General features: G+C 40.8%; 1 protein-coding gene across 7 annotated transcripts in view; it reads left to right on the top strand.

Annotated features, from left to right (window-relative positions):
* Positions 1-19,954, top strand: part of LOC143023121 (dedicator of cytokinesis protein 1-like) — a 165,679-nt gene extending 145,725 nt beyond the window's left edge. For 6 of the 7 annotated variants that reach the window (XM_076181627.1, XM_076181630.1, XM_076181624.1 and 3 more), the window contains 3 exons: positions 8,082-8,205; positions 8,391-8,536; positions 17,516-19,954. In XM_076181627.1, coding sequence (XP_076037742.1) covers positions 8,082-8,205; positions 8,391-8,536; positions 17,516-17,593 — 348 coding nt within the window. In that variant the 3' untranslated portion in view covers positions 17,594-19,954. Of the gene's footprint in view, positions 1-8,081; positions 8,206-8,390; positions 8,537-17,515 lie in introns of those variants that run through there. The other variant, XM_076181629.1, reaches the window with a different exon arrangement.
* The last annotated feature ends 1,217 nt before the right edge of the window (positions 19,955-21,171 follow it).

The raw sequence follows: 21,171 nt of genomic DNA, 5'->3' as shown, positions 1-21,171 counted from the left end.
GGGCTAAACAGTGCACAGCTGTGGCTTGCATGGGCATGTATCAGATTGTGGCATATAAGTCAACATTTTAAACATGAAAAAATCTCTAAAACTTGGGATCAGCCTGTATGATGGATATAATATACAAACCTCTATAGAGTGGTAAATAAGTAAAACAGCAAATCTAACACTTATTTTAATTGTAGTAGGTCACCTACTAAAACTCATGTTAAAGGGTTGTGCCACTTGCCTGGGTAACTGAAGCTGCTCCTGGGGATAAGTGCCACCTGTGTAAGAGCCAGTGACATGTGTTCCGTGACACAGACACTGCCACATCAGGATATATGTATATCTTTTTACACTGTTTTACTTACCACTGTATATAAGTTTATCATGAGTTGTTATTGTTCCTTCAACTGGCTGAGCAGAGGAATGTCACAGATGGAATGAGGTTTTCCCACAAATCCCCTATAGAGTGTATATTGTGTTGTTAACATGCATAATTGTATACAATGCAGTCTTCCATAATGTGTTGTATAGGATAGGATGAAGTGTTACATCCTGGACTCTGCTATGCAATCATCCATCCTACCAGAAGAGGCTGGATGACTGCATAGCTGATAACTGTCCAGGATGCAACACTTCACCCCACACTATACAACACATTATGGAAGACTGCGTTGTTCACAATCATGTGTGCCAGCAGCATAATATACACTCTATAAGGGATTTTTTGGAAAACCTCATACCAACTGTGGTATTCCATAGATAGATGGGACTGCTTGGCCAGATAGTCTAGACTCTAGAGAATGGCAACAACAACAACAAGAACAGATACTACTCATGTTCAATTTAACAGTGATAATAGTACATACAACCAAGGGCTTTTTCCCCCCTTACAAGGGAGGTAGCCATAGTCCAAAGGCTATCATCCATTTCATCCCCACCCATTCCACCCCTCCCTCCCTCTCATCTTGGTTCCTCCTGGATGACAGGTCATTCCTCCATCTTGCCCACTGCCCTGGGTCAGAAGTAATGCAGCAAGACACAGTGATAATAGTAAAACATTTAAAACAGTTTAAATAGATATACATATATAATGAGAGGTATCATGATTAGAGTCATATTTAGTGTCTTGCTGCAATGCTTCTGACCCAGGCAGTGGGCAGGAGACCGGGATGACCCTTCATCCACAAGGAGCTAAGAAATTTTTAAAACAGAAGCAAATAGGTGTAGGATAGGTGGAAGATGGGTGCATGCTTTGGCAGGCTAACCTCTCTTATAAGGGGGAAGAAGCACTTTAGTATATAGACACATAGATCATGTTTGTTGGTGTTATAGATTAACCTGTATACAGAGGGAGAGAGGGTTGACTTACATAGTGATTGTAAGTGTTAAGCTTGAAATTTTGAAGTCAATTTACACATTAGGTTGACTTATATACCATGAATTATGGTTCACACAAATTTTGCATGTTTTGGGTGGGAAAGTGCACTATTTTCACTGGTGTGACTTGCATGGGCATGTGTGCACACAATTTACCTCCATGTTTATATTTTTGCTTAAAATTACCTTCTTAACCATGTCCTCTCCTAGTGGTTGTAGGCCTGGGTGTTGTAAGGAAGGTGGTGAGGACCGCAGACTAGTGTAGTGAAGTGTCACTCAGAAGGTTATACTGATAAGGAAAAAAAAATGAAGCTGGTGTTTTAATGGTGCACATCTGAGAGAATTGTGGAGGAAAGCAGAAAACAAAAAATAGTTTGATAAAGCTGGAAACAATGACTTGATAATCTATTATTTTTGTTTTGGAAGTTCAAAAGTGATTTTTTCCCCCCCAGTGGACCAAAAGAAGCATAGATTTATTTTTAGGAAAAAAAAAAAAAAAAAAAAAAAAGATATATATATCTATGTCTGGGGTATTGGCTGCTTGTTATTGTGGCAAAGTAGCATACAGTTGATACTTTAGGGTCTATATGGGGCGCCCCTATGGACTAGAGCCACACATCATTTTGTCTATGATAGAGGAAATCTCTGTTCATAGAGAAATGATGACAATTTTATACTACGACTGTCCCTCTGTTATGCTGTCCCCCAACCCCTTGCTGCTGTCCTGTACCATTTCTCTGAGTATTCTTTTTCTGTGGTGGGGGAAAAGAATACTGCCACCAAGTATTTCCACTTGGATCGTAAGAGGTGAGAAGAAAGGGACGGGAATTGGGACTAGGCATCCGTCTCCTTGTAGCCCCACAGGGGACATTCCTAAACAAAAAAGAGAAGGCATAAGAGGGTCTGGAAGTTCTCGGACCAGCACCCTAAGGTTTGGGTCTTTTAATGTGCGTGGATGTGGTACAGATTAGAGTAAAAGGGAAGAGATAGGTAGTATGTTTGTGAGAAGAAAGATGGATGTGTTGGCTTTGAGTGAAACTTAGTTGAAAGGGAAGGGTGAGTGTAAGTTTGAGAGTGTAAGTGGGAGGTTATCAGGAGTGAAGAGAAGGTGAGGGAGGGAAGGGGTGGCTATTCTAGTAAGTGAAGAGATAGGTAAATGGGTAGTGGAGTGGAAGGAGGTTTCCTCAAGGATAATGTGGATGAAGGTGAAACTGGGGAAGGAGATGTGGGTCTTTGTAAGTGGATATGGGCCTGGCAGTGAGAAGAGTGTAGAAGAAAGGGAGGCCTTTTGGATAGATCTAAATGAGTGCATAGAGGATTTAGGAAGAAATGTCAATGTAATAGTACTGGGAGACCTTAATGCTAGGGTAGGAAATGGTCCAATCGATGGAGTGGTTGGGAAATGTGGAGTTCCAGGAAAGAATCGTCGTGGAGAGTTGATGGTGGAAATGTGTCTAGAAAGAGAGTTCATGATAGCAAATACAGTGTTTCGGAAGAAAGTCAAGCATAAGTACACATGGGAGAGGGTGGTGGAGGGAAGGGTGGTAGATAGAGTGCTAATGGATTATGTAGTGGTAAATAGGATTATGATAGGAAGAGTTAAGGATGTACATGTGCTAAGGGGAGAGGGTGGGGGAAATCAGATCATTTTCTGGTGGAAGGTAAGTTGAGAGTGGAGGATAGATGGAGAAAGAGGAAAGGGACAAAAGGTATGGAGGTTCTTAGAGTGAACTCTTTGAATGAAAAGGAAAAGGAGAAGGAGTACAGAAAGAAGCTGAAGGAGGAGTGGGAGGGAGTAAAGGATAGAGTAGTGCTGGGTGTGGAGGAGGAATGGGGATGGTTCAAGGAGGGAGTCATAAAGTGTGCAAGGATGCTGTGTGGAACAAGAAGGACAGGGGGAAATAGAAGAAAGGGTAGTGAATGGTGGGATGAGGAAACAAAGAAGGTTGTAGAAGAGAAGAAGCGAGCTTTCACAGATTGGTTACAAAATAGGATGAGGGAGTCATATGAGAGGTACAAAGAAAAGAAAAGAGAAGTAAAGCAAAAGGTAAAGGTTGCAAAGAGGAGAGCAGATGTGAAATGGGGTAAGGGTATGACAGAAAATTTTGAAAGTAATAAAAAGATGTTTTGGAAAGAAATTAAGAGAGGAAGAGGAGGAGAATCAAGTAGAGAAGAAAAGGTAAAAGGTGCAGATGGAGAGATGATAATGGAAGAGAAGGCAATAAGGGGAAGATGGGCAGAATATTTTAGGGAGTTGCTAAATGTGAAGGAGGATAGGGAAGGAAAGATAGCTGCAGTGGGAAATGCGAAGAAAATGAGAGTGATGAGTGAGGAGAATGGAGGAGAAATAAGGAAGGATGAGGTGAAGGCAGTTGTTAAGATGATGAAAGCAGGTAAGGCACCTGGTCTGGATGGATGTCTGAAAAAGGGAGGTACAGTGATGGTGGACTGGTTGGTGAGATTATTTAATGTTTGCTGGAGAGAGGGTAGTGCCGGAGGACTGGAGGAGTGCCTGTATAGTTCCTCTTTACAAGGGAAAAGGGGACAAGTGTGAATGTAGTAGTTTCAGAGGGATTAGCTTGTTAAGTGTAGTTGGGAAGGCTTATGGGAGGATCTTGATTGAGAGGATTACGAGAGGAACAGAAGGAGTAATTGGTGAGGAACAGTGTGGATTTAGGACAGGTAGAGGTTGTAAAGATCAGATTTTTGTGGTAAGACAGATATGTGAGAAAGCTATAGGAAAGGGGAAGGATGTTTTTTTGGCTTTTATGGATCTGGAAAAGGCTTATGATAGGGTAGACAGAAAGGCACTGTGGGAGGTTATGCAGATATATGGGATAGGAGGAAAGCTTCTGGGAGCTGTCAAGAGTTTTTATGAGAGTAGTAGAGCTTGTGTCAGGATTGGAAATGGAGAGAGTGAGTGGTTCGAGGTAAAGATGGGACTTCGTCAAGGATGCGTTATGTCGCCCTGGCTGTTCAACTTATACATGGATGGGGTGGTGCGAGAGGTAAATCCAAGGGTAGTGGGTCAAGGATTGGAGATGGTTAAAGAAAATGGAGAAAAGTGGGAGGTGAGCCAGCTGTTGTTTGCGGAAGACACTGCGCTTGTGGCAGGATCGGAGGAGGGATTGAGGAAGTTGGTGGCAGAGTTTGGGAGAGTATGTGATAGAAGAAAGCTAAAGATAAATGTGGGTAAAAGTAAGGTGATGAGATGTACAAGGGGTGAAAGTGGCAGTAGACTGGAAGTGAGCATTAAGGGAGAGCGACTGGAGGAAGTGGATAGTTTTAGATACTTGGGTGCAAATGTGGCAGGAAAAGGTGGAGTGAAGGTGGAGGTAGAATGTAGATTGAGAGAAGCAAGTAAATGCCTTGGTGGATTGAAGAGTGTAATGAGAAATAGACATTTGGGAATGGATGCTAAGAGGAGACTGTATGAAGGAGTGATTGTGCCAACAGCACTCTATGGGGCAGAAACATGGAACATAAGAGAAGAAGAGAGAAGGAGTTTGAATGTGTTCGAGATGTGGTGTCTGAGAAGTATGATGGGGGTTACTAGGCTAGATAGAGTGAGAACTGGGGTGGAAAAGGAGCTGGGAGATAGGGTTGATGAAAGAATATTAGGATGGTTTGGACACATGGAAAGAATGAGTGAAGAAAGACTAGTAAAAGAGGTGTGGAGGGCAGATGTGGAGGGAGTGAACATGAGGGGACGTCCTAGGATGAGGTGGATGGATGGGGTGAAGGGGGCTTTGGGGAAGAGGGGAATGTCTGTTGAGGAAGGATGGGAGAGGACAGAAGACAGGGGTGAATGGAGAATGGTTGTACAGGTAAACGTCGACTTACGATGGCATTAGGTTTCGATAGAGCCATCGTAAGACGATCTCATCGTAAGTCGATCCCCACTCTGTTCCGTGGTCACTGTACCTAGCCTACCTGTATATTAACCACCAGAGATACTGAATATAGCCTATTAAACATGTACAGTAGTTTATTTAATTATTTTTATCCTTTTTACCATATTCAAACACTATAATATGTATTTTCAGTACGGACTTAAATCTCGCGGGCAGCAGCCAATGCCAGCCGTACGACGTGACGTAATAATACTCGCATCATAAAATATAGTCACCGCTTATATCGATCGTTCTCTCTTTCACCCGCGAATTTTGAAAACCACAGAGAATGAATCATTTGAGAGAATGTAAAAACACAGGGGCGACTACAATAAATATAATCAAGACGCCGATATGGCAGCGTCGCGAATCCACTTGCTCCTCATGACGCCTACGTGTGCGGCACCGTATGGAAGGGGTTAAATTATCATATCGTCGTCGTCGTCGTCATCGTAAAGTCGAACAATCGTAAGTCGCGGCCATCGTAAGTCGACGTTTACCTGTATATGGATGATGATGTGATTGCATGAAGTGGAATGGGCGGGGGTGGGGGTGATGTAGTATGTGTGAGCAAAATTTGACGCAGCCCGAAGGGATTTCTCCCCGTCCTCTCATTTTATGCAATGGGGGGATGGAGAAGGGGGGTCGCCGATTTAATGAAGCGGCCTTGCTGTGGATGTGCTGTGTCTTGCGACACTGCTTTCTAACCCAGGGCAGTGGACAAGGTGCAGGGATGACCCATCATCCGGGAGGTGCTCAGATAGGAGGGAGGGTGGAGGGGTGTGGAGTGTATTCAGGGATGGAATGGGTGGAAATTATTTTTTGCCTTTCCCTTTTTGGCTACCTCCCTTGTAAGGGGGAAAAAGCCTTGGTATATGTATGTATGTATATATATATATATATATATATATATATATATATATATACATATATATATATACAGACGCTCCTCTACTTACGTTCATTCGTTTTATGTTTTTTCGATTTTACGTTTGAACTGACGGTAAAAAATTTTTTTTTCTTTTTTAAATTTTGAGTGAATTTTTTAGTTTACCGCGCTCTCCGTAGTTCAAACGATACTTGCGCACGACGCTGCGTCCATTGTTTACATTGCGCAGACGACAAACTGAAAATGCCTTGCCTCCTCCTCCTCCACCATCTCAATTTATGTTGCTTGAATTTAATCTATTTGAAATTAATGTTATTATTTTACAATGTTATGTGTTTAATTAATGATTTAGGGGTGTTTTATAAGATACGGTAATAGAATTTACCGATGTATAGTACAGTAACAACTTACGTTCATTTTCAACTTACGTTCGGCCGTTTGGAACGTAACTAAAACGTAAGTTGAGGAGCGTCTGTATATATATAAATATACTGTATACATAAATATATATATATATTAAATGCTTAAGTATACAGCCTACTAACACTACTACAACTACTACTACCACAACTGCTACCACAACTACGGTTATCACTACTACTACTACTACTACTCTACTTCAAGTATGAGTCGGTTACTTAGAAACAGACCAGCATGAAAACGACACAAATTGCAATCCAGTCTTCCTTTCATGAGGAACCTAAAGGATGCCCCAAGGGCTGTTGATGGCTACGGTGGGAGATTTTCCAGTCATTGAAAGTTGAGGCAACATTTATTATAGCAGACATTTCATCCTACAATTCACACATTGGCAGGTGATAGAAACAAGTTGAACATGAGATTTGTGGCAATGATACTTAGTGGGAAGTTAATTTCTGTATGTATATACTCATACTTCTTGATTTGAAGACTACAGTTTAACCTCTTCCATATAATGATGTCTATGTAGGCGTCATGAGGTGATGGGTATATGAGGATGCCAGTGATTATATTTTTGTAGTTGCAGCTGAGCGAATTGGCTTGATCATGTTTCCTGTGTTTATTACTACTCATTGAAAGAGATTGAGTAATACAGCAATGACTATATTTTATAACATGGTTATTGTGATGCATCAATCATCGTACCTCAGGCATCAGATGCTGCATGTGAGAACTTGACTCATATTGAAGAGGTTAAGCTTGTATGCATGATTCATCATACTGCTCATGTTTGACAACAAGAATAAAGTACACATATGGAAAAATCTAATAGAAAAAAAATTATTAGCATCTTTTGGTGTTCTGTGGCTCATGACATGGAAGATCCACATGCAAGTGGAAATTAGATGTCATCAAAGAAGAATGCTGGTCAGTTTTTACCCATAATTCTTCCTTTGTTCCTCATTAAATTTTCACTTTACCACCTTTTCCACTAACATCCTTTATCCACTTCAGTACGATGATGCCTACATAGGCATCATAAGGCGCGAGTGGGTACGTGAGGATGCCGGTGTTGGTGTCGTGATTATATATTTATTTTTGTAGTTGGACATGAGTTACCCCCAGATTCTGTGTTTATTATTATTCAAGGTAAAAGAGAAGGAGTAATACAACAGTGACTTTATATTTTATATTGTGGGTAGTGTGATGAATCGTATATATGGCAGCTGATGCTGTGCACGAGAATTTGACTTGTACTGAAGTAGTTAAATGGGTTAGGAAACAATTCCCCTACCCATTCCTTTGTTTTTAGTTTTGAGGATACAGCAGATAGATTCCAAAATGATAGTTGGGCTGGTAAACCCCCTTATAAGATTACTATAAATTGGATTAAGAGGATGTGTATAATGCATTGCATTTGAAATGTTTTGGTAATTTTAGATTGTTTGGTTGGTAGCTATACTAAAAGACAGAGCTCCTTAGATTCTTACATAACCTTTCACCTTTCCCAACAGGTGACACCTGAGCGACCTTTGCGAACAGAGGTTGAGCGTGAAAAGCGAGCTTCCCGCCCAACTTCTTCCAATCTTAGCACAGCTTCCACACCTTGTGCATCCACAGGGTCAAGGGAAAGCCTATGTAAGTAGATAAATGATTATTTTTTCAGCATTTGATTTGGAACACAAGCTCATTGGAGTGTGCAATGTTACAAAATATGATAATGATGATTCAGTTAAATGTTGCAAACTCCCCTTTTCCAACCCCTCTCCACATTACAGCTTCGAACTCTAAGTCATTCTTTTAATTTTATTCTGCCCCTACAGCATGGCCTTCAAGTACTATGAGCACCACCACACCTACAGGGTCTTTGGATGATGTACGGCCACCCTTGCCTGCAAAGACGCGGGACAAAGATACTGATTCACTTATCTCTAATCTTACTCTTAACACCTGCATGCCACTTGGAGGGGTAAGTATCTATCATTTGTTACCTTAAGTTTTTCAGACAAGAGAATTGAGCTCCATAGTTGCCAACAGTGCCTCTTGGTCCTTCTGGGAAGAAATACTAGACTGTTGTCAGTGATGTATTTACCATAATCATAATATTACAAAATAGTAAACTTGCACCCCCACATTCTCCAGGCCTTCTCACAGGTCCCATAGGAAGAACTTTTGAACCATTGTCTGTGTTGTATTTATGTATGGAAGGCAGATGTGGAGGGAGTGAACATGAGGGGACATCCTAGGATGAGGTGGATGGATGGGGTGAAGGGGGCTTTGGGGAAGAGGGGAATGTCTGTTGAGGAAGGACGGGAGAGGACAGAAGACAGGGATGAACGGAGAATGGTTGTATATGGATGATGTTGTGATTGCATGAGGTGGAATGGGCAGGGGGATGGGGGGTGAGGTAGTATGTGTGAGTAAAATTTGATGCAGCCCGAAGGGATTTCTCCCTGTCTTCTCCTTTTATGCAATGGGGGGATGGAGAGGGGGGGTTGCCGATTTAATGAAGCGGCCTTGCTGTGGATGTGCTGTGTCTTGCGACACTGCTTCTGACCCAGGGCAGTGGACAAGGTGGGATGACCCGTCATCCAGGAGGTGCTAAGATAAGAGGGAGGGTGGAGGGGTGTGGAGTGTATTCAGGGATGGAATGGGTGGAAATGATTTTATGCCTTTTCCTTTTTGGCTACCTCCCTTGTAAGGGGGAAAAAGCCTTGGTATATGTATGTATGTATTTTGCGGGAGAAGAGCTATGCTCGTAGTGACCTGCAGTTGTATCTTTCCACATCCAGTTCTTTCATAAAATCATGTATAGTTTTAGCACTCACTGTTTTTTTTCTCTCAGTTTGTTCCATGTATCTATTACTCTGTGTGGAAAGTTGTTCTTTTTCAAATCTCTTCTGTAACTGTCCTTAACCCATTCAACTCCGATGACAAGATGTCTTGTCATTTGGTCAAATAAAACAAAAAATCATAAAACACCAAAATGTTTGATCAAACACCAGAAAAATATGACGTCAATCCTCGCTTCGCTCGCAGCGAAGCGAGGATTGACGTCATATTTTTCTGGTGTTTGATCAAACATTTTGGTGTGTTATGATTTTTTGTTTTTTTTGACCAAATGACAAGACATCGTGTCATCGGAGTTGAATGGGTTAAGATTCTTCTTGTGTCCTCTTGTATTTCTTCTGTCCCATTTAAGTAGGTTATCCCTATCAAGGATTTCCATCCCTTTCATATTTCTGTAGATGGTTATCAAATCACCCTTTTCTCTTCTTTGTTCCGGAGTTGATAAGTTTAGTTTGTCCAATCTTTGTTTGTATGTCAACTTGCTAAGTGTTGGTGCCATCTTTCTCAATGCTCTTTGAATTCTTTCTAGTTTCTTTATGTTTTGTTTTGTACTAGGTGTCCATAGTGATGCTGCATATTCTAATTTTGGTCTTATCAGTGTAACTAGTATTCTCTTTACCATTTCCTCATCCATGTAGTCAAAGGCCACTTTCATTGATCTTATTAAATTGTAAGTTTCTTCAACTATTTTGTGTACATGTTTGTCTGGTGTCATGTCGTTTGAGATAATTATTCCTAGGTCTCTTTCTGAGTTTACTTTTGTAACTTCCTTTGTACCAATTTTGTATTGACCGGATAATCTATTTTCCAAATTCCATTATACTACATATCTTAATGTTGAAATTCACTTCGTTTTTTATACTCCATTTCCAGACTTTGTCCAGGTCTTCTTGGGAAGATTTACAATCTTCCTCTGTACTTATTCTCTTCAATAGTTGTGCATCATTTGCAAAGAAGTTTATATAACATTCAATTCCTTCATCCATGTCATTTATATAAACAGCAAACATTATCAGAGCCAATACGGAGCCTTGGGGGACTCCACTTATCATATTTACCCAATTTGAGTTCTTTTCTCTAAGTACTAATCTCATTTTTCTTCCATTCCAGAAGTCTTTCATCCATTTAAATAATTTTCCCTGTATTCCACCTATACTATTGTTTCAATTTTTCTTAGTAGCTTTTTGTGTGGTACTTTGTCAAAAGCCTTTTGTAAGTCCAGGAAGGGACAGTCTGCCCAACCATCTCTTTCATGTATTATTTCTACCAATTTTGAATAAAAGCATATTAAGTTTGTAGTACGTGATCTTCCACTTCTAAATCCAAATTGGTTGGGGTTTAGTATTTTGTTCTCTTCCAAGTGTTTAGTCCATTTATTTTTAATAACTCTTTTGCATATTTTTGCAATTGTGCTTGTAAGGGATACTGGTCTATAGTTTGTTGGATTTTCTTTATCTCCTCCCTTATATATTGGTACATTATTTTCATTTTTCCAATCTTGTGGTACTTTTCCTTCTTTGAGTGAGAACTGGGGAAGAGGGGAATGTCTGTTGAGGAAGGACGGGAGAGGACAGAAGACAGGGATGAGTGGAGAGTGGTTGTGTATTTACTTAGTTGTGATGCATGAAGTGGAATGGGTGGGGGATAGGTGAGGTAGTATGTGTGATAAAAATTCGACACAGCCCGAAGGGATTTCTCCCCCATCTTCTTTTTTGCATGGGGGGGATGGAGAGGGGGGGTCACCGATTTGATGAATTGGCCTTGCTGTGGATGTGATGTGTCTTGTGACACTGCTTCTGACCCAGGGCTGGAGAAGATGCAGAGATGACCCATCATCTAGGTGCCAAGATAGGAGGGAGTTAATTGGGGATGGAATGGGTGGGAATGGAATTTATGCCTTTGTTTTTTGGCTACCTCCCTTGTAAGGGGGAAAAAGCCTTTGGTGTATGTATGTATGTATGTATGAGTGAGAAGTCAATTATCTTGTGTATTTTATCTGTGATTTCATCTATCCATTCTTTTAATATCCACTTTGCTATTCTGTCTGGCCCATGTGACTTTCTGATATCAAGTTTCTTTATTTGGTCCTTTATTTTGAAAGTAATAAAAATATGTTTTGGAAAGGAATTAAGTGAGGAAGAGGAGGCAATTCAAGTAGAGAAAAGGTAAAAGGTGCAGATGGAGAGATGATAATGGAAGAGAAGGCAGTAAGAGGAAGATGGTCAGAGTATTTTAGGGAGTTCCTGGATGTAAAGGAGGATAGGGAGGGAAAGATAGTTGCAGTGGGAAGTGCTAAAAACATGACTGTGATGAGTGAGGAAAATGGAGGAGAAATAAGGAAGGATGAAGTGAAGACAGTTGTTAAGATGATGAGAGTGGGTAAGGCACCTGGTCTGGATGGATGCCATGCAGAATGTCTAAAAAAGGGAGGTACAGTGATGGTGGACTGGCTGGTGAGGTTTGTTGGAGAGAGGGTAGAGTGCTGGAGGACTGGAGGAGTGTTTGTATAGTTCCACTCTACAAGGGAAAAGTGTGTGAGTGTAGTAGTTTCAGAGGGATTAGCTTGTTAAGTGTAGTTGGGAATGCTTATGGAAGGATCTTGATTGAGAGGATTAGGAGAGGAACAGAGGGAGTAATTGGTGAGGAACAGTGTAGATTTAGGACAGGTAGAGGTTGTGAAGACCAGATTTTTGTGGTAAAACAGATATGTGAGAAAGCTATAGGAAAAGGTAAGGATTTTTTGGGGGGTTTTATGGATCTGGAAAAGGCTTATGACAGGGTAGACAGGAAGGCATTGCAGATATACAGGGTAGGAGGAAAGGTTTTAGGAGCTGTCAGGAGTTTTTATGAGAGTAGTAGAGCATGTGTCAGGATTAGAAATGGAGAGAGTGAGTGGTTTGAGGTAAAGGTTGGACTTTGTCAGGGATGTGTTATGTCGCCCTGGCTGTTCAACTTGTACATGGATGGGGTGGTGCAAGAGATAAATGCAAGGGTGGTGGGTCAGGGATTGGAGATGGTTAAAGAAAATGGAGAAAAGTGGGAGGTGAGCCAGCTGTTGTTTGCAGATGACACTGCGTCTGTAGCAGGATCAGAGGAGGGATTGAGGAAGTTAGTGACAGAGTTTGGGAGAGTGTGTGAAAGAAGAAAGTTGAAGATAAATGTGGGTAAAAGTAAGGTGATGAGATGTACAAGGGGTGAAAGTGGCAGCAGACTGGAAGTGAGCATTAAGGGAGAGCGACTGGAGGAAGTGGATAGTTTTAGATACTTGGGTGCAAGTGTAGCAGGAAAGGAAGGAGTGGAGGTGGAGGTAGAATGTAGATTGAGAGAATTAAGTAAATGCCTTGGTGGATTAAAAAGTGTAATGAGAAATAGACATTTGGGATGGGTGCTAAGAGGAGATTGTATGAAGGAGTGATTGTGCCAACAGCACTGTATGGGGCAGAAACATGGAACATAAGAGAGGAAGAGAGAAGGAGTTTGAATGTGTATGAGATGAGGTGTCTGAGAAGTATGATAGGGGTTACTAGGCTGGATAGAGTGCGAAATGAGGTGAGGAGGAGAACGGGGGTGGTAAGGGAGTTAGGAGATAGGGTGGATGAAAGAGTATTGGGGTAGTTTAGACACATGGAAAGAATGAGTGAAGAAAGACTAGTAAAAGAGGTATGGAAGGGAGATGTGGAGGGAGTGAACATGAAGGGGCGACCTAGGATGAGATGGATGAAAGGGGGTGAAAGGGGCTTTGGGGAAGAGGGGAGTCTGTTGAGGAAGGATGGGAGAGGACAGAAGACAGGACAGGGGTGAATGGAAAATGGTTGTATATGGATGATGTGATGAATGAGGTGGAATGTATGGGGGGTTAGGTAGTATGTATGAGAAAATTTTGATGCAGCCCAAAGGGATTTCTCCCCGTCTTCTCCTTTTCTGCATGAGGGGACGGAGATTGGGGGTCACTGGTTTAACGAAGCGGCCCTGCTGTGGATGTGCTGTGTTTTGAGTCACTGCTTCTGACCCAGGGCAGTGGACAAGAGGCAGGGATGACCCGTCATCCAGGAGGTGCCAAGATAAGAGGGAGAGTGGAGGGGAGTGGAGTGTAATAGGGATGGAATGGGTGGGAATGGTTTTTATGCCTTTGTTTTTTGGCAACCTCCCTTATAAGGGGGGAAAAAGCCTTTGGTATACATATTTCTTTCTGTGTCACCATTACTTCTTTCATTTTGCGGGATCTTTCTTGGTGTCCATCATCCCACATTTGTGAGCTTTCAACTGTAAATACAGACTTAAAGTGTCTGGTCATTACTTCAGCCATTTCTATATCTTCTATGTATTCTTTATTTCCTTCATGCAGTTTCACTATTTCATGTTTGTCTTTTAGTTTATTGTTTACATGTCTGTAAAATAGTTTAGGTTGGTCTTTGTATTTGTCTGTTATATCTTTTTCATAGTTTCTTTTTTCCTCTCTGTGTATGTCTACATATTCATTTCTCAGTTTCATGTATGTTTGCCATTTAGTCACTTTTTTTTTTTGTCTCTTTTCCAAGCTGTCTCTACTGTCTTGTCTCTTCTATCTGTGTCACCACATCACAGCCAGAAAAATGACTGTGATGGGAGAGGAAAATGACAGGTCTATAGGGAAAGATGAGATACAAAAATCATTGAAAGTGATGAAGGTTTGGGTTAAATGGGTGTCACATGGAATGTCTTATTAACCCCTTCCATACGGTGCCGCACACATAGGCGTCATGGGGAGCGAGTGTATTCGCGAGGCTGCCATATCGGCGTCTTGATTATATTTATTGTAGTCGCCCCTCCATAATGACATTCTTTCTAATTCTTTTGTAATCGCATTTTCTATGGTTATCAAAATTCACGGGTGAAGAGAGAACGATCGATATAAGCGGTGACTATATTTTATGATGCGAGTATTATTACGACACGTCGTACGGCTGGCATTGGCTGCTGCCACCGAGATCTAAGTCCATGACGCCTACGTGTGCGGCACCGTATCGAAGGGGTTAAGGGAGTAGTTATTGTGGATTGACTAGTGAGATTGTTTAATGTGTGCCAGAGGAAGGGAAGTGTGCCAAAGGACTGGAGGAGTGGATATATAGTTCCACTATGCAAAGAAAAAGACAAATATGAATGTAGTAGATTTAGTGAGATCAGTCTATTCAGTATATTTGATGAGGCATGTGGGAGGGAAACAGAGGAAGTATATATATACATATACCAGTGGATTTTTCCCCCTTACAAGGAAGGTAGCCAAAGACAAAGGTGTAAATCCACTCCCACCCATTTCATCCCTACATCACTCCTATTCACCAGCCCTCCCTCCTTCTTTTCTTGGCTCCTGGATGACAGTTCATTCCTGCATTTTGCCCACTGCCCTGGGTCAGAAGCAATGTAGCAAGATATAGCACATCCACAACAAGACTGCTTCATTTAATCAGCAAACCCCCCTTTCTGTCCCCTCATGCAGAAAAAGAGAGGACGGGCAGAAATCCCTTTAGGCTGCATCAAAATATCATTCACACATACTCCCTCACCTCCCATCCCCCACCCACTCCCATGCATCAAAGCATCATCCATACATAACCATTCACCAATCACCCCTATCTTCTGTCTTCTCCCGTTCTTCCTCAACAGACATTCCTCTCTTTCCCAATGCCACTTTTACCCCATCCATCCATCTTATCCTTGGTCACCCCTCATGTTCACTTCCTCCACCTCTGCCTTGCACACCTCTTTTACCAATCTTTCCTCACTCATTCTTTGTACATGTCCAAACTATCCCAATACTCTTTCATCAACCCTAATTTCCAACTCTTTTCACCCCCACTCTCCTTGTTTCTCACTGTATCCAGCTTAGTAACCCCTACCATACTTCTCAGACATCTCATCACAAACACCTGGAATAAATTAGATAAGGAAACAGTGTGTGCAAACACTATTCAAGAATTTAAGAATAAACTTGATGCTGAAAGATACAAAGACAGGTCACCACGAACATAGCTCCCTTCCCATATAATACAACTAGGTAAATACATATAAACCTTTCCTCTCTTATGTTCCATGTTTCTGCCCCCATAAAGTGCTGTTGACACAATCACCCCTTCATACTTTCTCTTCTTAGCATTTCCCAAATATCTGTTTTTCATTACACTTTTTAAACCCCCAAAGCATTTACTTGCTTCTCTCAATCTACATCCTACCTCCACCTCCACTTCCTTCCTTTACACACCTTCCCAAACTCTGTCACTAACTTTGTTAATCCCTCCTCTGATCTTGCCACAAGTGCAATGTCATCAGCAAACAGCTGGCTTATTTTCCACTTTTCTCCAATTTCTTTAACCATCTCCAATCCCTGGCCCATTATCCTTGCATTTACTTCTCACACCACCCCATCCATGTATAAATTGAACAGCCAGGGAGACAACATCCCTGGAAAATGCCCACCTTAACCTCAAACCACTCACTCTCCATTTCCAAATCTAATACAGGCTCTACTACTCTCATAAAAACTCTTGACTGCTCTTAACAGCTTTCCTCCTATCCCATATATCTGCAGTATCTCCCACAGGGCCTTCCTATCTATGTTGTCATAAGCCATTTCCAAATCCATAAAGGCCCAAAAAACATCCTTAATTTTTTCTAAAACTTTCTCACATCTGCCTTACCACAAAAATCAGATCCACACAACCCCTACCTTGTCCTAAACCCACACTGTTCTTCAATTATTCCCTCTGTTTCTTTCCTAATCCTCTCAAAACTCTCCCATAAGCCTACCCAGCTACATTCAACAAACTGATCCCTCCGAAACTACTACACTCACACTTGTCTCCTTTTCCCTTGTAAAGCAGAACTATAAAGGTACTCCTCCAGCACTCTACCCTCTTTTAGACAAACATTAAACAACCTCACCAGCCAGTCCATTATCACTGTGCCTCCTTTAGATACCCCCAATGATACTCATATAACCCAAGTGCTTAAGTGCTCTCATCACTTTAACTGCTTTTACCTCATCTTTCATTATTTCTCTATTTTCCTCAATCATCACTGTCATTTTCTTAGCACTTCCCACTGCAACTACTTTTCCCTCCCTATCCTCCTTTACATTTAGCAATTCCCTAAAATACTCTGCCCATCTTCCTCTTATTGCTGTCTCTTCCATTATCATCTCTCTATCTGCACCTTTTACCTTTTCTTCTCTATTTGATTTGCCTCACCTTCCTCTCTTAATTTCCTTCCAAAACATCTTTTTATTACTTTTAAAGTTGTCATACTCTTACCCCATTTCACATCTCTCCCTTTTGCCTCCTTTATCCTATGCTTTACTTCTCTTATCTTTGTACCTCTCATATGATTCTCTTGTCCTATTTTGTAAACAGTCTGTGAATGATCATCATCTCTTCTATAACCTTCTTTGCTTCATCATCCCACCACTTGCTACCTTTCTATTTCCTTCTCTCCTCCTTGTTCCACACACCATCTTTGCACACCTTGTAACTCCCTTCTTGAAACATCCCCAATTCCTCCTACACTCTATCCTTCAATCTCTCCCAATCTTCTCTCAGCCTCTTATACTTCTCATTTAAGCAGTACCTCCCTACCTTGTGTCCTTTTCCTCTTTCTCCTTCTATCCTCCATTCTCAACTTACTTTCTACCAAAAAATTATCTGATATTCCCCCACTCTCTCCCCTTAGAGCATGTAGATCCAAAACTCTTCCTACTCTTCTCCTGGTTACCACTATATTGCCCATTAATGATCTATCTACCACCCTCTCCCATGTGTACTTATGCTTGACTTTCTTCCTAAACACTATTTGCTATCCAACTCTCTAGACACATCACATCATCTCTCCACTATGATTTTTTCCTTGAACTCCACACTTCCCAACCACTCTGTCTATTGGTTTGTTTCCTACCCTGTATCACTATATTGACATTTCTCTTTAAACCTTCTGTGCACTTATTAAAATCTATCCAATAAGCCTCCTTTTCCTCTATAATTTGTTTCTTTCATTAAATGATCTTTAGGTTGTAACAAATAGTATGTGAACCTTGTGTAAGAATTATCTTGTAAGTTTATTCTGTTTTCAGGTACTTAGTGACTACCCTGCTGAACCGCCTGAGAAACCACCACTACCAGACAGAAACCACAATCATAAAGAAGCTTGATTGATAGAAACATTAATAGGTAGTTTCATTTTGTGTAAAAATGTACTGTTGTGGTCAGTAATATTGGTCCTGGTTAGAGGCTAACCAGAATGCACAGCTAGATAGACTGGTGCTTAAGATGGATTAGTAAAGCTCTATCCAGACTTAGTGCTTCAACTGGCTCTTCCATATGTATGCACATGTCCTATATAGTTACATGGCCAAATTAGACCCAGATGCATGAATAAAATCTATTGATTGAAAATATATATTGCATCCAAAGGGTTGACAACTAAACATGCTTTGGATAAGAAGACAAATTGTTTTCTCAATAGTAGCCAGTAGGATTGGCCTACAGAGGAACTTGCAGTAGGAAAGTACTCTGTAACGTGTGTTTACAGAAGAAGGGGAAAGTGAGGGAGGAGCAGGTGATATGTAGGAGTTAGAAGAAAAGTGAGCTTCAAAAGCGAGGAAAGTGTGGTATGCTAGGGAAATAAGATAATACTGGAATTTTTTGTGATACATCATGATAGAATAAAAGAAAGGTTGTAGTAGCCTACAGGTACAAGAATAGGGCCCAGGACTTAAGGAGGGAGGCACTACAGGTGATATTAAAGAAAATTTGAAGAAATGAGAGGTGACATACCATCATCAACAGGTTAAAAGACAGATGAAGCAAAAACCTTCCTATTCTTTCATAATATGAAAATAGTATACTAAAGTTTATATTGTAAAGACAACTCCCCTCCAAGAGAATTAGCTATGTGTGTATATAGTGCTTGACAAAAGTATTGTCGGCCTGGGGTGAAGCGGACTCTTTTGTTGAATCTGGAGAGACCCATAGGAGTGGCATGGTTTTGTGCCAAAAATTCTGTCCACCTACAGCAAAGGGGGAAGGGGCAGAGCTTATCAGTGAGCCAAGAATGAATCATGTCAGTCATTGTCTTGTTGGTGAGGAGGGAAGTTATATGCTGCATCCCCCCATTGAGGGACCCTCTTGAACCTGACCACAACATCTGAGCCACCCCATCTTACTAATATGAGCAACCATAACCCAGATAGTTGCCCTCAAGAAATCTGGCCGGCAAATGAAGGAAATTGCCTCTGCTAAGGGTCAGAAGAGGCTTCTTCACCGGGCACTGGCTTGTGTACCCTAAGTCAGTAATATATTCTATGGTTAATGGTTCTCACTGAACGCACTTCGAAGAGTTTTGAGTTCTTTTCCTTCATTTGTCTGGCTGTCATATATGGATTAGACTAGTTCATATTTCACAATATTTTTAGACTGATCCCCAATCTTTTTAGGCACCCCAGACCTCTGCTAAATGGAATTCTGGTTGCCTCCCTTACAGGTAAATCTGGCAACCTAGTGGCAGATGATACAAGTACACATGCCAACATGTCTGGCAATTCCCTTTGTTTGCTGGCTAGATTTCTTGAGGGCAACTATCTGGGCTATGGTTTCTGCACTCAAATGCTTAATATTACTCATATTGGTAATACAGGGTGGCTCAGAAGATATCATGGTTGGGTTTGAGAGGGGAACCTAGATGGAGGGGTCACAGCATACAATCTCTCTCCTCACCAACAAGACAATGACTGATGTGACTAATTCTTGGCTCACTGATAAGCTTCCCCCTTTCCTGTAGGTGAACAGAATTTTTGGCAGGAAACCATATCACACCTATAGCTCTGTTCAGATTTGACCAAAGTACTGTCCGCCTCATCCCAGGTGGACAGTACTTTTTTGTGTGTGGATTGAGGTGAAGATGGATCTGCATCAGGGTTGTGTGATGTCACCATGGTTATTCAACATATATATGCATGGGATGTAAAAGGAGATGAACATGAAAGAGGCAGAGGTTTGTAGTTAATGAGTGAAAGTGGAGGGAAGTAGGAGGTGAGCCAAATTTATAGATTAAATTCTACTTGTAACTGATTCTGAGGGCAGGTTGAAGTGGTTGGTGACTGAATTTAAAAGAATGTGATAGGAGAAAGTTGAAAGTAAATGTGGGAAAAATCAAAGTGATGGGGTGGACAAGGAGTGATGATGATGCCAGATTGGATGCAAGTTTGAAAGGCAAGAAACTGGAGGAAGTAGAATTTTAGGTATTTGGGGTTCCATGTGGTAGTGAATGGAAGAGTGGATATGGAGGTAATAATAGAGTAAAAGAGGTAAGTAAATGTTGGGGTGGAAAAGAAAGAGTGATGGTTACCCATGGCATTGTATGGAGTAGGGATTTAAGTTGAAGGGAGGCAGAAAGGAAGAATCTGAACATGTGCAAGATGAAGTGTTTCAGAAGTATAGTAGATGATGCTAACATGGATAGAGTAAGAAATGTGGAGGTGGGGAGGGAGAGGAAGTTGACAGATAGCGTTGATCAAAGAAAAACTAGCAAAAATGTATGGAAAGCAGAAGTGTGAAGTGATGTTGAGAAGAAGACAAAGAATGAAGTGGATGAACTGAGTGATGCAAGTAAGAAAGAACGTTAAAATATAGGAGTGAATGAAGAGTTTGTGAATTGGTAAAGGAATTATGCTGTCCCAAAGGAATACATTTCTTGTCTACTTCATAAATTTGTTGAAGTTGATGAGGGGGTGGGGGGCAGGGAGTTGCTGTACGGTGAAATGGTGGGTATAAACAAACTTATGCTGTTGCGCTCTGCTGTAGAGGTGCTGTGTCTTGTTGCATTGGCTTTCACTAAAACAGTGTAGCGTAGGACAAGGATGGCCCTTTGTCCATGAGGTGTTAAGATAGAAGGGGTATAGATAAGTGTGTGCTTTGATATGGCCACCTATCTTGCAAGAAGGAAAAGGCCCTTTATTGTGTGTATAATATATGTATATATATGTATGTGTATATATATATACATTGTGATCACTCAGCATTTCTGCTTCCACTAGAAAAGAGCTCTCGTAAGTCTAATAAATGACTAGTCATTGTAGAGTGGTATTTTGGTTATGCATGTATCCTGTTGCAGATATATGCAAATCAGAATATAAACAAATATTTATTATTAGTTGCCTTTATTTTTTATTATTAGTTTTTTCTTTACTACTATTGTTGTCATTATAAACATTATTTTCATTATAATTACTATTACCTCTTTCATTTAGAATTCTTTAAATGGTTATTAATTTTACTATTTTGTGTCAATAAAATTATATTTTACAGAAAAAAAAAATGAAAGGTGGATATGTGAATGCTAGATGTATCTAACTGGCTGTCATATACACATTGAGTGCTAATTAGTTAAGGTATAGTTAAAAGGAGATGCAGTATGAAATTGCACAATTTTTTTTACATGGGACCAGTTTTTATATTAGTTTAGTCATTTAGTAAGAATAAGGTCTACAGGGAAGACATATACTTCATTGGATTGAATCTGGTTATAAGTGTCTTCATTAAAGCTCAAATTTATTATTAAAGAGGTTGCAATAATATTTGGTAATGATGTCTGCAAAGGTAAAATGTTTTGTAGTTAAAACAAAAGTTATAAAAACACTAAGGAAACACAGTTAGGTGTAAGATAATGTAAAAATTGTTGGGATAAGCAAAGTCAGGTTGCTAGGTTAAAAGGTTGAAAGAAATTGAACAA

This window comes from Oratosquilla oratoria, unplaced genomic scaffold (assembly GCF_046742065.1).
Source record: "Oratosquilla oratoria isolate Oo_2021 unplaced genomic scaffold, ASM4674206v1 SCAFFOLD45, whole genome shotgun sequence".
Classification (NCBI taxonomy): domain Eukaryota; kingdom Metazoa; phylum Arthropoda; class Malacostraca; order Stomatopoda; family Squillidae; genus Oratosquilla; species Oratosquilla oratoria.
Note: the sequence above shows the minus strand (reverse complement) of the source record. Positions and strands in the feature narration are given on the sequence as shown.